This window comes from Corythoichthys intestinalis, chromosome 4 (assembly GCF_030265065.1).
Source record: "Corythoichthys intestinalis isolate RoL2023-P3 chromosome 4, ASM3026506v1, whole genome shotgun sequence".
Taxonomy (NCBI): domain Eukaryota; kingdom Metazoa; phylum Chordata; class Actinopteri; order Syngnathiformes; family Syngnathidae; genus Corythoichthys; species Corythoichthys intestinalis.
In genome coordinates, this window is record NC_080398.1 from 24965423 (window position 1) to 24981665 (window position 16243).

Here is a 16243-nt window from a genome sequence, read left to right on the forward strand (position 1 = left end):
GAAAGAAAACCCAGTGATGCGCATCCCAGCGGAAAAAAACTAACAAATTGAGTAGTAATAGTGAGGAGAAAAAAAGTTTTAAAAAGCCAGTTTCCAGGAATTGGCCTTTGTAAATGGTGGCAGCAATTTTATCACTGTTAAAACTAGGGGTGTGACAAAATATCAAAATGGTGATGTATCGTGTTACCTTGTATCCTCAAAGGTTATCGATACTCTTCTGCCAAGAATCGAGATTTCGTTTTAAAAAGGTGTCAATGTCAAAAATAAATAAATAAATAGAAAGGAACCAACAAGTTGCTAACAAAATATTCCACCATAATAGTATCTCTATGGCTGCATTGTCGGTGCTCGATGCCCAATCCATTTAGACTAGAAACCTTCGTTCATTCGAAACCAGAGCATTCACAGTCATGCTGTCCGATTTTCAGGGCATTTACAGGTCACTTGCTGTTGAGTTTGAGTCACTATTTCTTTGGGTGATTCCCAGGTCACTTCCTGTTATGTAACTCAAAATAAACAGGAAGTTACTCATAAAATACCCCAAATTCAACAGGAAGTAACTGAAAATCAACTGGTAAATGACCTTAAATGGCCCAAAATTACCTCATTGCCTGGCATTGGCTGCCACTGACGGCCATAGACGTTCAATCCGTGTGAAGTGGGAGGGATGGCAGCGAATGATTAAATGTTCATTTGCGGCCACCCTCCCAGTTCAAATGGATTGGACGTCTACTAGTGATAAACTCATTCCAATTCACAGCAGAAACGTATTTTTCTTTTTATTAGTCATTTGTAGAATATCATAGAATGATTTCCTGACCAATGTATCGATAACCGTTGTATCGCCATATCGTCAGATCATCGTTATATCGTATAGTATCGTGAGGTACCAAGAGGTTCTCACTCCTAGTTAAAACTATTCAAGCCATTCAAATATAAGTATCCCAGATGGCCCACCCGTCCTCGTGATGTCAGTAATACCTATTGTCCCAAGCACTCGTCTTCGACTATCATTTAATATGTGCATGGGTATAACTAACGTCACAAAGTGGCTGCGCTCTTTTGTGTTTAAAAGTTTAGTCCCTCCATTATCTGAGATCTAAGAAATTCAGCAATTGCATACGTAAATAATTTGAGCTACCGACTTTTACATGTAGGTCATCAATATTAGGTGTTGTATGTCCCTTTAATTTATGTGGCATCATGCTATCTGCTGCAAACATTTTTTACCCTCGGTAAAAAAATTGATCTCTCCTTGTCTACCACCATAGTCACAGTGAAGCCAAGAACTAAATGCGCAACTGTAGCGGTCCTTGCGGATTTGCAATCTGCCTTTGAGGTTGAGGTCAAAACCTCCATTGGAACAGCTATGTTTCTGCATGGTCCCTGTGCTAATGTGGATTTACTCCAGGTGTTCATATTCCTGCCAACACCAAAGACCCACCCTCTCAAAAATGTTTCAGTCACTAAAGACTCACAATCCTGTCTAAATGCCACTATGCTATTCTTGTAGCACTGATGCTGCGCTACAACAATCATCTCAGCATCCATCAAGCCCTCCCTTCCCAACATACTCAAACCTCATTTTCAAATTACTTCTCTCAAGCTTTTACAGCCTATCCCTCCGCGCTTGTTTCTTTTGCCGTTTGTCCAGCGCTCGGTCCGACTTGGCGTTTCCCTCGTGCCTCCTAGAGAGCGCGGCAGCAAATAATCATTTCCACATGGTCGGACTCTCAGCCAAACGCGTTAACGCCCACGAACGCTAAACATATCGCTCCTATGTATGGTTATTAGAGAGCTGTGCGGGGTCTAATCTGCTATCATAGCCTTGGCTGCCAGGCAGATAAATTGATAATATGTGATTACAGATGCACACCTTGTCATCTTTTGGCACAATGAGCTTTAGACAAATTGCTATAGGATGGAAGGAAAAACCATTGCGTGATGGCCTCTCATTGTTTGAAATAAAAATATTTTGAGATGCTGAGCAGACTCGCCTGTTGATGAACTGAAACACTGCACGCTGCTTTATTTTGGATGTTAAGCTTCAGAAAAAACAAACACACAAGGCTGTGTGCATCATACTGAACGCACTGTAATTAAACTTTGTGCGTAGACTCTTGCGCTTGAGTGGAAAAGTAATATTTTGGAGGACAATAAGTGGGACCTGAGTCCCATTAGGCAAAATATGAGCAGTGCAAAGCTAAAAAAGTGCCACAAAAATATAAAAAGTAATGTTGCGCCGATACCGGTATCGGCGGGGGGGCCGTGACGGCACTAAAAGGGTGGTATCGGCGAGTACCAACAAATAGGGCGGCGATACCATTTACTGGTATCACTTGAACGCAGCCTTCTATCTCCTGACACTCACTACACTCTGTTGTGAGATGACACGTGATCACTTTTCATGCGAAGCAGCTATCGCTATTGACCTGCTCCAGACCAATGAGAGTGGGCCAATAGCCACTCTTAACCAATGTCGGGGCAGCTTTTTCATATGGAGGAAAAACAAAGCAGGAAAAGAAATGTTGGTGGTCTGGAAATATTTCAGCATCGAAACTCATTTCAGTACAATGGCTACATGCAAGATTTGCGGCCTAAAAGTTTCGAGAAGTGGAGTTAAATCGGCCAGTTTCAATACCTCGAACCTGATAAAACATTTAAAGACGAAACATGAATGAACACATAGTTTGAGGCTGCAACAACAGCAACTGCTACCAAGAGAAAGGGGGCTGCACCGGAGCAACAAATCCTGGTCAGTTAACTTCGTCTACTTTACTTTTATTGTCCTTTACTGAAAGAAATGCCGCAGTAATTTGAGACGAATCAAAAGTGCTGTAGAGGTAAGCAAAGTACGCTAAGTGGCTAAGTTGTGTGTGTGTCAGAGAGAGAGACTCACTCGTACGCTGCTTGCATTTGTGAGTTGCTATAAAGATGGAGTTGTTATGTTGCTGCTGGTGCACAGAGAGGGAGGCTAATAGAGAGATAGGATGCTGTGATCAATTATCATTATTTGTCACTCATATTCAATAAAAAGTTGTACTGGATTCACTTTGTATTAGTCTTTTTCCTGTTTCACAAATGTAAGCATCAGCCTGACAAAGCCATGATAGCAATGATTTCACATCTAAGCATGTAGCTCTTATATATTTATATTATATATATGGCTGAAAACACCTGCCTTCCTGATCAAAAATTTTCTTCACCCAGAAAATTAAAATTTTAAGCTTTCCAATGATGTATCACACATGCATGTAGGACAATTTTGCAATTTGGCCAAATTGGGGGTCTCAAAGCAGAACTTCAAGTCATCCGAGTGTTTTCCGCCATATATATGAACGTATATTACCATACATTTTTGCATCGGGAGAAAATACTTGAACTTTAAGCAAGTACTTTTGTACTTTTACTCGAGTATTTTTTTTTTACATACTTTTACTTAAGTAATTTCTTGCACCTGTATCTGTATTTTTACTTAAGTACAAAAAGTGAGTACTTCATCAACCACTGTTTAAATGGATTTAAAGTTCCATTATAATGAAATGTAAACCCCTGCAAAGCCCTTTGAGACAACTTTGTTGTGATATAGGGCTATACAAATAAAACTGAATTGAATTGAATTGAAATTAAATGTTTTCAAAAATCTAATTTTTTAAACTCTAATCCACCAAGACAACAGAAACAATCTTAAAATGTCCTTACTCTTTTCCTAAATATCTAACAGGAGAATACTCAATTTACGGGTATTAGTATAAAGCCATGTTTACACCTAGCAGGGTTTTTTTTTTTTTTTAATTTGGCCAAATTGGGAGTCTCGGATCGGAACTCCAAGTCACCTGGGTGTTTTCCGCCACGCATATATATATACTGTATATTTCAAACGGAGTGGTGTCGGTATCGGGCGATACTGCACAGCCAAGTATCGATATCGGGGATAAAAAAATGGTATCTGCGCAAAACGAATAAAAAATATACATATTTTAGCCGCATCTGGCGATCCAGTTGAAAGCACAAAAACAACATCTTACTGTCGATATGTGGAGAAACATGTCCCATCTTTGCCACTGCACTAAATTGCATTGTAGTTTTGTATTTATTCAAATTGTATTCAAGACTGTGCCTTTTGTAACACTGTACTTTTTAGTATTGTTAATAGATGCATTAAAATAACACATAATAATCAACACTTCATAACAATCTTGTCAGTTTGAAAGAAAAACAAGCATATTCTGTAAATAAGTTGCACCTGAGTTTAAGTCTTAAAGCTAGCCTAGAGAAAAAAGTGTGACTTAATAGTTCAAAAATACAGTGCTTCTCTCTGTTCAAACTTTTTCTTGACTATTGTCCTTCCCCCATTTCATCCAATGTGCTTGGTCTTTTTTTCCTATTCAAACTACTCATTTCTTTGCTTGAAACGACACTCCTGCCTTGCCTTAATGCCTGTCCAATACTTCTTCAAAATTCACTTTTTCTGTCCCTGACTTAAGTTTGTTCCTATTATTCAGGACACCTGTTCATTTCAAATGTGTATGCCTACAGTATGGTCAATGCTTAAACATACAAAGCAGTGAAAAAGAAAGATTGAGCGGTTCAACTCACTCACCTCGCGTGTTTGGCCTCAGTGGAGTCTGACCAGGCGCTGGAGGCGGTGATGTCAGAGTCTAGGATGCTGCCATCCTCCATCCCCAGGGCATAGCGGCATTGAGCGGCTGAAGATAGAGACGGAAAAGCGATGGAGAGATTAAAAAAAAAAGCCATGAGCCACATTCCCATCGACATTCATCTTAAGTATGAGAAAAGCTCCATCTCCATTTCTAGCTTCGGCCAACATCATTTGGTCACGGGAAAACGTCCGGACTTAGCTATTGCATGACAGGAGAATTCCAAACTCTGCAGTAAATTTGCTTGTAATTCCTACATCCTGCTTTTATTTATCGTGAAGGGAAAACATATTTCACTCTAACAGACTTTTACTGCATCGGCATCCCTTATTCCTGTCATCGATTGTTTAAAAACTGCAAATTAAAACCATACCTAAAGATTTTGTTGGCGCCTGGCTTGTCGTTTATGTTAATGTAATAAACTTGAAGTGCCATTAACTTTAAAAAGTTGAATTTGATTATGTACAGTCAGCAACCGCAGAACTGGGTAAAACGGCATTCTGTGACCTATTGAAATTCGGCTATTTCTAAGATGTAGATGAATACTTCAGTTTATCTGGTTTTTAACTCACTGGCTGCCATTGACGACTATAGACGTCAAATCCGTTTGAACTGGGAGGGATGGAAGCAAATGATCAATTATGAGGAATGTTTCAAAATGATCAAGAAGTGAACCAAAATAAACAGGAAGTGACCTGAAAATGCCCCAACATGACCAGAAAGTGACTCAAAATCAGTGTTGTTTTTGGCAGCAATTTTAATTTTCGTCTTAGTCTCAGTGTTTTGGACGAAAATACTTATTAGTCTTAATCATATTTTAGTCATTTCAAAATGTGTTCGTCTTCGTCTAGTTTTAGTCGACATTTCTCAAAATGTTGTCGTCTATAAACTCCAATCTGTTTCCAACAATTTCGAATGAACAGGACAGACGAGCACATAACTGTAGAGTAGGATATCAAGGATATCATCATTTTCATGATGATAATACACACTCAGCAGTAGGGGTGCACGATATCCATTTTTTGAAACCAATATCAATAACTTCCTGCTCCTCAAAGCCGATACCGATATTGATAACCGATGATAAATATATAATTTTAAAAATATATAACCTGAGTTTTTGAACACCTGGGAGGTTTAAAAAATAAAATAAAAAAACTACCGGTAGTTGTGGATTGGCCTTTGATCTCACCAGATTTTTCATAATGACATGAACAAGACAGTGCGTTTCAACTCTGCACTGCCCGACAGCCAGCTAAGAATAAATGCACTTCCATAAACCACAAGGCTTGGTCTTTTCTTGCTTTTATGGGAAGACACTCGTCTTAATATTGTGAAAGTACAACACAAAAATACACATATTCAATACTCAATATACAACAAACTGCACAATACACACAACTATTATATGTATAGCATAGCACACTAGCTTGAGGTACTAAAGCATTGGCTGGCTTCTATAACACAACAATTTATGAAGTTCTGTACATATGACCCTTCACCAGAGAAGTAAACATATATTGCACATCAATATGTTATAGTAAATATAAAATACTTACATATATTTCCGAGGCATAAACATAACAGAAAGTATTCACGATTGTCAATGCTACCACTGGACACCACAATGTGCAAGTGAATGAACCAAACTACTGTAACAAAAAATAGATGCAGCGAATTAATCTGACCAGCAGGTGGCAGCAATGCCTCGCAAATGGTCAACTAATTTTCCATACTAATGTGTAAACTGTAAAGCCATCACAGTACATATCGGTCCTATTAATAATGTTATTGGATTTATCAGGTTGACGTCATAATTCCTATTATCGGACCGATAATTATCAGACCAATAATTATCGTCCAAGGGTGCTCAGCAGGAAAAAAGCACATTATTTGCATTTAATTAAACTGACCAGGACACCACAAAATGTATGCAAAATCACATGAGTGACACGACCAAACACTGCTAAATGCGTGCTAACTACACATACAATAAGAAAATATCACACTTTGTGAATTTATGACGGAAACTATGGCGAATTTTCATCTCGTTCTCATGTTGTTAGACGACAACTGGCATCCATCCAGTTATGTTTTAGTCTCCCAAGACTCAGTGCGTCATCATGACGTCATGAAAAAATTGTTCGTTGACAAAATATTTTCCTTGTCGTCATCGTTGACGTAAACAACACTGCTCAAAAGTAACAATAAACGACCTTGAAATACTCCAACAGGAAGGGACCCCTAAAAGTCCCAAAATAAACAACAACTGCCAAAAATCAAGAGAGAGAAATTCAACAGGGAGCAACATGGAATTGTCCCAAAATTAGAAGGTGGTGACCCAAAATTAAAATGAAGTTACTGGTAAATGCCTGAAATTCAATAGCAGGTAACCTGAAAACAGCAGAAGTGAAATGTAAATACCCCCAAATCAAGAAGACGTGACCTAGGGGAGTTTACAAACCAGCATGAACATTTATTCAACAATAATGAACTGAACATTTATAATGAAGAAGAAATCTTTTTTTCCGGAATTTTCTGAAGCATAGCTTAAAAGATCTCAATTGTTGGGAATCACTGGATTGCAAAGGTGCCTCTTCCTTGCCAAGAAGACACCCTTGACATTCCACTTTTTGTGCGACCCGTCACGGCTCCTGTTACAGTGAGCCCTGCTGGGGGGGATTTGCAGCACCGGGAACAAAAGGAGCGACAGAAAGCGGGGCGCCGGCGATTGGAAGACAAGCAAGCGCTCTTGGGTGTCTGCGTCACCTCCGTTCCAGCGGCAGACATTATCAAACGATCCAGATAAAGTGGGATTACACAAACCAGCGGGCCGCCTGCTCTGAGGGGAGGGTCGGTGGTGATAAAGGAGAGAAGGTTACTGACAGAACAGGAAGGAGGGGCTGTCATTGAGTCACCCCATTGGAATTTGGGGCCCCCGAGTGACAAACGTTAAAAGGCCTATGAGGGTGTAGTATGCACAAATTCAGGCTCCACACCCATTAAACAGGTGCCCACGTCATTAAATCATCATGCTGCCATTCAACAGTTTCAGCTCCACTATGCATATTTCACATATTCAGCTCAGAACAAGACCATCAACATCAGCCTATATTTTACTCAATTACTAATGTATCTGAACTGGCATTGAAGAATGAGTCACACAGATACTGAGACAAAAGGCAAAAATGTTTCTCCAAGTTAAAAAGATTTGAATGGATATTTTCTCATTAAACATAAATACCTATTTTATCGACAGTGGTGGAATGTAACAAAGTAAAAGTACTTCGTTACTGTACTTAAGTACATTTAGTGTATATTTTACTTGAGTACAAATGTGTAGTGGTACTTTTTACTTTTACTTCACTATATTTTATACCACGTAACTAAGTTTACGCCACTACTTTTCGAATTGTCGCCTGTTTTGTACATTATTTTTGTTTGTTTGGTGTTTTTTTTTTTTTGTGAGTTGATAGTTCCGTTTTCATGCCTCCTGCGCAATCGATAATCTCCGTGGAAGTATACTGTACTAGTACTAGAGGCAGCAACACGAGTACAAGCAAGATTAGGCAGGTAAACAACATATTGACCAATTAAAAACCAACAGTGAGAGCAGTGCACCTTCAGATAGGTGCTGCACACTCCTGTACAGTAAGTGGCGGTATGCACCTGATCGTTGTTTGCAATCTGTGCTTGTTTTCTTTCCCTTCTGCAGAGTTTTAAATAAAACTGAGCAGTCAATTAATTTTCTGGTTCTTTCTTTGAATATTGACTTAGATCTCTATGTATGTGTATTACAAAAAAAAAAAAAAAGTATATATATGGCAGAAAACACAGACAAGACTGAAAAAGCAGTTTCTGCTCTTGAATTTCTCTTTAAAATAAACTGCTGTATTTTAAGCCAAAAGAACTGTTGTGTTTGATAGAACAATATGTCTATATGCTGCCATAGCATTTTCATGGTGCATTAAGCCCCCAAACTATTTTAAATTTGTCCCTTTTACCCTGGAAACCCCCGTTTACAGACTTTGCGCAACTACTTTTGTTTCAACCCAGCCATAAAAGTTGTAAGTAATTATATTTATTAAACAAAATGTGTCATTTTTAGCTTATAATCATTAATTAATGTCTAATATTTCATTTAAAAAAATGACTTTAAAAAATGATTCACTCGCATATTTTAATCTTTTGAACAAATTACGTCACAATGAAAAAAATGGCGTCTGTAAAAAAGTCACGGATATCTACCTCATAACTATCGATTAACTGTATTTTTTTGTTACTGTCTCATTTTCCCCAATATCTTAGATGATAAATAATTGATCCAAACAAAGAAAAATTGGGGGGGAAAAACGTTTAAAAGGGTAAATATATAAAAAAGAACATCTTGACCACTCCTTGATGTCTGCGATTTCTGCATCGCGACCCTTGTTATTTTACCATGTTTCACCCATAAAACCCCCCAAAAATCCGGCTGTGGCCATTCACATCCGTGTCTTGACACTCGATGATCCATGCTACCTGGAGTTTTTGGATCGAAAAGAGGTAAGTACGCCATTATATTTCGTTAAAATCATGGCGTCTTTAATTCCGCTCTCGTGTGCTCTCGACTCCAGTTAGGGTTTTGCCGTTTAAATTTTTTTTTTTTTTAAATGCCCTCCTGTTCAAAATTTTTTTCCCCCAGAAAATTGAGATTTTAACCTTTCCAATGATGTATCACACATGCATATTGGTAATTTTGAAATTTGGCCAAATTGGGGGTCTCAGAGCGGAACTTCAACTTCAATGGAACTCGTTTTCTGCCATATATATGTACGGTATGTACAGTGATACCTCAGCTCACGAACGCTTAAGCTCACGAACTTTTCGCCTCAAGAACATTAAATTCGCGAGCATATAGTCTCTGCTGACGAACTAGTTTTCGGCGGACGAACCAAACCACGCGGTCGAACAGCGCCACGAGAAGCTGACGCATGCTCACGGCGTCCCAGTTCGTCCCCTCCCTTTCGTTGAGTGCGGACGTGGTTTGTGTTTGATAGACATTTTGGACCATATTAAGTGTACTTTTGCTATTATGGGACCGAAAAAGATCCCACCACAGGCCAGTGTTAAGCCTGAGAAGACATTAAAGAAAATAAGGTATATTTTTGTGTAGTTTTAAGGCTGATTTAGTAGAAAATTATGTTTTATGGGGACCTGGGAACGGATTATTCTCATTTTAATGGTTTCTTATGGGAAATAAATGTTCGGAAGACGAACTTTTCGCCTTACACACACTTTCTGGGAACCAATTATGTTCGTGAGCTGAGGTATCACTGTATATTACCTTTTTGCATCGGGAGAAAATACTTGAATTTTAAGCAAGTACTTTTGTACTTTTACTCGAGTATTTTTTTTCTTACTTTTGCTTAAGTAATTTTTTGCACCTGTATCTGTACTTTTACTTAAGCACAAAAAGTACTTCATCAACCACTGTTTAAATGGATTTAAAGTTCCATGATAATAAAATGTAAATGTTTTCAAAAATCAAATTTTTTAAACTCTAATCCACCAAGACAAAAGAAACAATCTTAAAACGTCCTTACCCTTTTCCTAAATATCTATAAGGAGAATACCTATTTCACGGGTATTAGTATAAAGCCATGTCTACACTTACTGTAGCAGGGTTTTTTTCTTCCAAATCAAGGATCCCGCACTAATACGTAGGAAAAAAATAATTATGTCCACACCAGCACGTTTGTAGAACAAAACAAAAAGCTTCCACAGCCAACCCCATTTATTTTTAAATACATTCATAACAATGCGCAAAAAATAATTGGTCACAAAACCCCCATCCTTCGTATGTGTTTTTCAATATGTCAATATCTAATTTACTCCAAATGTAAACATTGGTCTCATGTGTGACGTAGGGTCAAAGTTTGTCGCAGTCAGTGACGTTTCCACAGTCAAAACTTTGGTTATCAGTGTCCACATGATGGCGCCACAAACGCAGAATTCGCACATCTTCACTTTAGGAGCACTTTTTAAGAACTCTTATCGTTTAAATGTGCGAGTGCGAGTGGATGATCGGCCAAACCGTAGAAAAATTTATTCTTTTTGCCAAATACCCTGCTACGTGTAGACATGGCCTAAGATTCCCTTTAGCTAATTTCGTACCCAAATCCGCATTGATAACCCAACTTCAAATAGAAATTTCCCACTGATGGAAAAATTGTAACAACATGTGAATGGATGAAGTGTTTTGGGAGGCTGGAATGGTATTCATTTTGACTAATCAAAACACCTTATTTTGAAATATGGGTCAATGTGACTCACTTTGCTGTGCTCGCTAACATACTGTATGTCTTAATATCATATATATAGCAGGAGTCTCAAACTAATGAGCCACATCTTAGTAATGGTTTCTTTCAGAGGGCCATTACATCTGTCAACGAGGGCTGCCGTGATTAATTGGCTAAGTAACTAATCAATGATCAAATGAATTGACAACTATTCTTTGTTTACAGATATTTCTGATCTAGAAATGGTCAGAATCCTCTTTTTGAGCCTTTTAAAAGCAAATAATCGTTCAAATTTTTATTTAAATTTTATTTACAGTTATTTAATGAAAGATGGAAGGGCAAATAAATTTAATTTTTCATGCCTTCCATTTAAAAATCTGTCCCCTTCGTCCATGAGTTTGACCCCTGTGTCTTCCAGTATACTTTCCAAATAAGGAACAAACAAGCCGTGAAACTATTGTTGTCATTTCCAATATGAACACAAAAGCCCTGTTAATGCTGCAGGTCGTGTCTGCTGCTGCAGTCAGATATTAAACCTAGCGCTCAGGTTACACCTGGTTGCCCATCCTCCCCACACCACCTCCTTCCCAAGATATTTTGACTGACACTTGATAATGTGGCTGTGCATTAGCAATCCTGAGAAGCAGAGAGGTAACCGTTTCACTCTCCTGTTACACTTGACTGACTGGCAGACAGGGAGGGAACACGCTGCATCGCCTGTTGATAACACAACAGGAATGGAAATCACTGATTTTACAATGTGAGGAGAATTTTGGAAGGAAAGTATATCTTTGTTGTTTATAATAAGAAGCCAGTGAGTCAACCTTGTCTACAAACTTTCAACTTCACGGTACAGCAAGGTCATTTTCATAAACAAAACGGAATAAAACGACAATTAAAAATACTAATAAAGGAAAACTATCATTAAAAGGAAAAAAATATATACTTGAAACTATTGTGTGCTAAAAAAAAATTGAGAAATAAACATTTTATTCAATTATTTTATCCTTGGGAGGCAGGATTTTGAACACGTTTTGCACATTAAAAAAAAACTTTTTGTTGAGTATTATTATTATGTATTTTTAACACAAAGTACAAAAGCAAATACAGGTAAGTAAATATATTAATTTCAAGAAAAAAAACCCAGATGAAAACAAACTGAATTAGAGAAAAAAAAAAAATATATAAACTAAATGAATTTACAAAGAAAAATCCAAAACTATTATAACCATGCAGTGCAACAGCATTAGTCATTCCTACATTGCTCCCTGTGCAAAAAGATAAAAGATGTAAAAGTACATCCTTGAGCCCGATTGACTTAATTGTTGATGTATATTATATTTTTCAGCACAGTAAGTCTTTCATTTTAACGCGAAGAGATGTTTTGACCTACAAGTATAGAGAAAAAAAAAATAGATGAAAAACATACAACAAAAACTAGATGAGCACTCAGAGCAAACTTCCACCTAAGCAGCCAAATTCAAAGCATCATCACATTTCTCACCTCTGTGACCTATGACACTTTCTCTTATATCACCTGCCCTGGAGGTTTCAGTTAAATAGGCTAATACGTTATCATGTTATCGCGAAATTCCCTTTCTGACCTCTGTGAACTTTGACCTCATACCCCCAAAATCTAGCCCATGTCTACACGTAGCAGGGTATTTTGCAAAAAGAAGAACTTTTTCTATGGTTTGGCCTATCATCCACAGGCAGACGTACATTTTGGGCATTGAAAACGAAGGTTCTTATAAACTCCATCCAAAGTGAAGATGTGCGAATTCTGCATTTGTGGCGCCATCATGTGGACACTGATAATTGAAGATTTAATTGTGGAAACGTCACTGACTGTGACAAACTTTGTTCCTACATCATACACGAGACTAATGTTTACATCGTTTACATTTAGATCTAATAATCAGACAAGTGCTTTTTGCTTTCATTAATGTAGAAACTCTTGCAGTGCTTCATATTGAACAACACACGAGAAGGATGGAGGTATTATGGACAATTATTTTTCGTGCATTGTTATGAATGTACTCAAAAACGAATGTTTTTTTTTCTACAAACGCGCTGGTGTAGATGTAATTATTTTTTCCAGACGTATTAGGGCAGGATCATTCGTTTTTTTTTTGTTTTTTTTTTAAACCCTGCTAGGCGTAGACATAGCCTCAATCAGCACTTCTGTTTCGTATTGCCAACATATCTTGCTAGTAGGATAATAAATCCCTTTATTCATTCGAGTTATTTTGAACACAACTAACGAAGTCGAACTGAATACATAACCTCACTCTTCGATTGGATTCGCCAAATGTTGATGTAGTATAATAAAGTCGACTTTTGTGTCCATATATCTTATTTCTACAAGTGTTTACTAAAATATCTGCAGCATAATTTATAAAAATACCCCAAAGGTCACGAATTATCACATTAACTATTGCATACTATACAGCAGCTATTTCCTGTAAATTTTAAGGAATGAATGCCGATAGCAAAAGAAAAATCTGTAATGATGTTGTCCTACCTGCATCAAAGTGCCACTCATGCTCTTCCACAGAAGACGCCTGCACGATGAACATCAAAACTAGGGCAATGACCACAGAGAAAGGAGGACTAAGCCATCGAGCCAGCCTCGCCATGGCTGCAGCTACGCTCCTGGTTACCTGTCCGCAGACACAGTGCTGATCACAGGCATTCCTGTTAAGAAAAAGAGGGGAAACGATCAGGATCAGGATGTGTTGAACTGATATCATCGCTCCACGATCGCTTCCTATTCATTTTAGATTTGATTTCAAACTTTTACTGTTTGTTTTTAATTCTATTAATGGGCAGATTCCTTTTTATTTATCAGAGATTTTAACCCTACGTAAATCTGGCAGGGCTCTCCTTTTTACCGGCCGACTTCTTTTGCAAATTCCGAGGTCGAGACTTAAACAGTGACCGATCTTTCGCAGTTGCTGATCCCAGGTTGTGGAATAGCCTGCCCCATTACGAACCTATGCCTTTTTAAATCAGGGTTAAAGACCCACTTTTTTAAACTCGCTTTTTCTCAAAAGTAGGGCAGCCTGGTTTTATTTCTTAAGGGTTTTAATGTTTTTGGAATTCTCCTGTTTTATTGTTTTATTTGCATTTTGGGGGGGGGGGGGGGGGGGGGGGGGCTTGTTGTTTTTTTCTTAATGTCATTGTTTAGTACTTTCCTGCCTTTTATTTAAAATGAACTATGTCGTTGTTGTATAGCACTTTGAGGACCTTTCAGGTGCTCGTAAGGGGCTATAGAAATAAATTTGATTTTAAATTGAACCTACAGTTTGGTTAAATTTCAAAACATCATTGTTGTTTTGAAGAGACAATTCTTCAGCCGGTTTAAGATGTTTTACATTTGCTTGCAAAAACGTTTTGGCTTGAAAAACTTTATCGTTGCTTTTTTTATATGATGGAATCTACCATTGTATATTAGCATAAAAAATGAAATATTTTTATTTTACTGCACAATATATGTAATTGTCTTTGTTAAGTGTGTTAAGCTTTACGGCTTACTTCACCTAAACATTAATAAACCTACTGAAAGTAATCAACATTGAACTCTTTTTTTTTTTTTTTTTTTTTAAAGGACTGTTCAAAATCCACCGAACTAATCAGTTTGCATCTGCAAATGGTCGATTAAAAATGACACTGCTGACCACCCAGATCGATCCACATTTTTTTCCATCTTAGAACTCTTCTTGAAATTAAAATTGCCCAGTGCTACTAAAAAACATACTTTCCATGAAACATTTCTCATTGAAATTTCTCGCATGAAACAAACACCCTAACTGTATTTAATACACAGAATAGCAATTATAAAGTCAAATACATTAAAATAAAATTTAAACAATATGGTAAGCAGTGTTTTCGTCAACGATGAATATAACGAAAATATTTCGAGGATTAACAATTTTTTCATGACAATGACAAGATGATAACAAGCTAAAAACATGTCTTGGAGTGTTAAAACATCACGACAGAAATGCCAGTTTTCGTCTGACGAGAAGAGAACAAGACGAAAATGCGCCAAAGTTTCCGTCACATTTTCACAATGTGTGACATTTATATGTAGTTAGCCTGCATTGTACCAGTGTCTGGTTGCGTCACTCATGTGATGTGCTGCACCCCCCCCAACTCACCAGTGTCCTTTCCTCTCCAGGCTTGCTTGTTTCACAACACACAATAAGATTTGTTTTCTTTGCCAGAGAGAATATGCAATGTTGTTTTAGCCTTTAAAAGTCTCTTCTGTGCCGAGTGATCTTCATACATTTAATGTAACTCGTAGCCTTAGCAATGCATTCGCGTTAGCATTAGGCTAGTGAAAGTAATGTACTGTTTTGCTGCTTAAAGTGTATCATCACCAGGAAGTTGGCCTTGTGGACACCACTATATGTGCTTGCGTGTTAATGTTCAACTCGAAATTGTTGGAAACCTGTATTTATTTTAGGACTAAAACTGATGAATTTTAGAGACGAAAACATTTTGAGTATAAGGCGACTAAAACTAGACAAAATTAGTTTTCGTCAACAATAGCAAGACGAGGACACATTTTAAACTTACTAAAATATGACTAAGACTAATAAGCATTTACATCCAAAAGACAATAGCCATGTTTACATGCTGACTTTTATTCATACCGATTCAAATCATTCCGAATGGAAATTTCAGATCAGCTGTTTACATGTCACTTCATCTATTCCGATCCAGCGTTTACATGTGACTGCCTTTATTCCGAAAGGACGTTTGACAACTGCCGTCTGACATGCGCAGATTAATCAAAACAAAGCGTCACGCTGCAAAACATGGAGATCGATCGTCGGAGTGCTGCTGTTTTAACTTTAACCCACTTGTTGTGTTTGTGGGGTCGTATCCGCTTCTGCTCTTTTGCCTTGTAGTAGCCGGTTTTCCACCGGTTTCTAATCTGGTCAACGCTCCGGTCTGTTCTATTCCGGCTTCGTGTAACCTCTCGTGAACTTTTTTAAATAGTTCACTGTTCCTCGTTTTACGCCCGTCTAAGCGAGCAATTATATTCAATTCTTTTAAAGTTTGAATTAAATATAATCTTTCCGCCGGACTCCAATTAGGTGCGCTGTGCTTGGAAGCCATGTTGCAAGTGACGTTACTTACGTCACAAAGTGACGTCACCACGTCAGTACGGAACATGTGCAGAAAGAACGCAACCAGACACCATTCCGCTTCCCTGTTTACATGATATAATTTTACTTCTAATCGGTTTGGGAAAAGGAATATTCCACCCCTGGCAAATGTCTAAAAGGG

General features: G+C 37.8%; 1 protein-coding gene across 2 annotated transcripts in view; it reads right to left on the reverse strand.

Annotated features, from left to right (window-relative positions):
* The window catches only part of ddr1 (discoidin domain receptor tyrosine kinase 1), a 164484-nt gene that overhangs the window by 93064 nt on the left and 55177 nt on the right, over nt 1-16243 (reverse strand). For both annotated transcript variants that reach the window (XM_057833558.1, XM_057833557.1), the window contains exons 2-3: nt 13467-13639; nt 4604-4709 (exon numbers count right to left, since the gene is read on the reverse strand). In XM_057833558.1, coding sequence (XP_057689541.1) covers nt 4604-4709; nt 13467-13581 — 221 coding nt within the window. In that variant the 5' untranslated portion in view covers nt 13582-13639. The remainder of the gene's footprint in view (nt 1-4603; nt 4710-13466; nt 13640-16243) is intronic.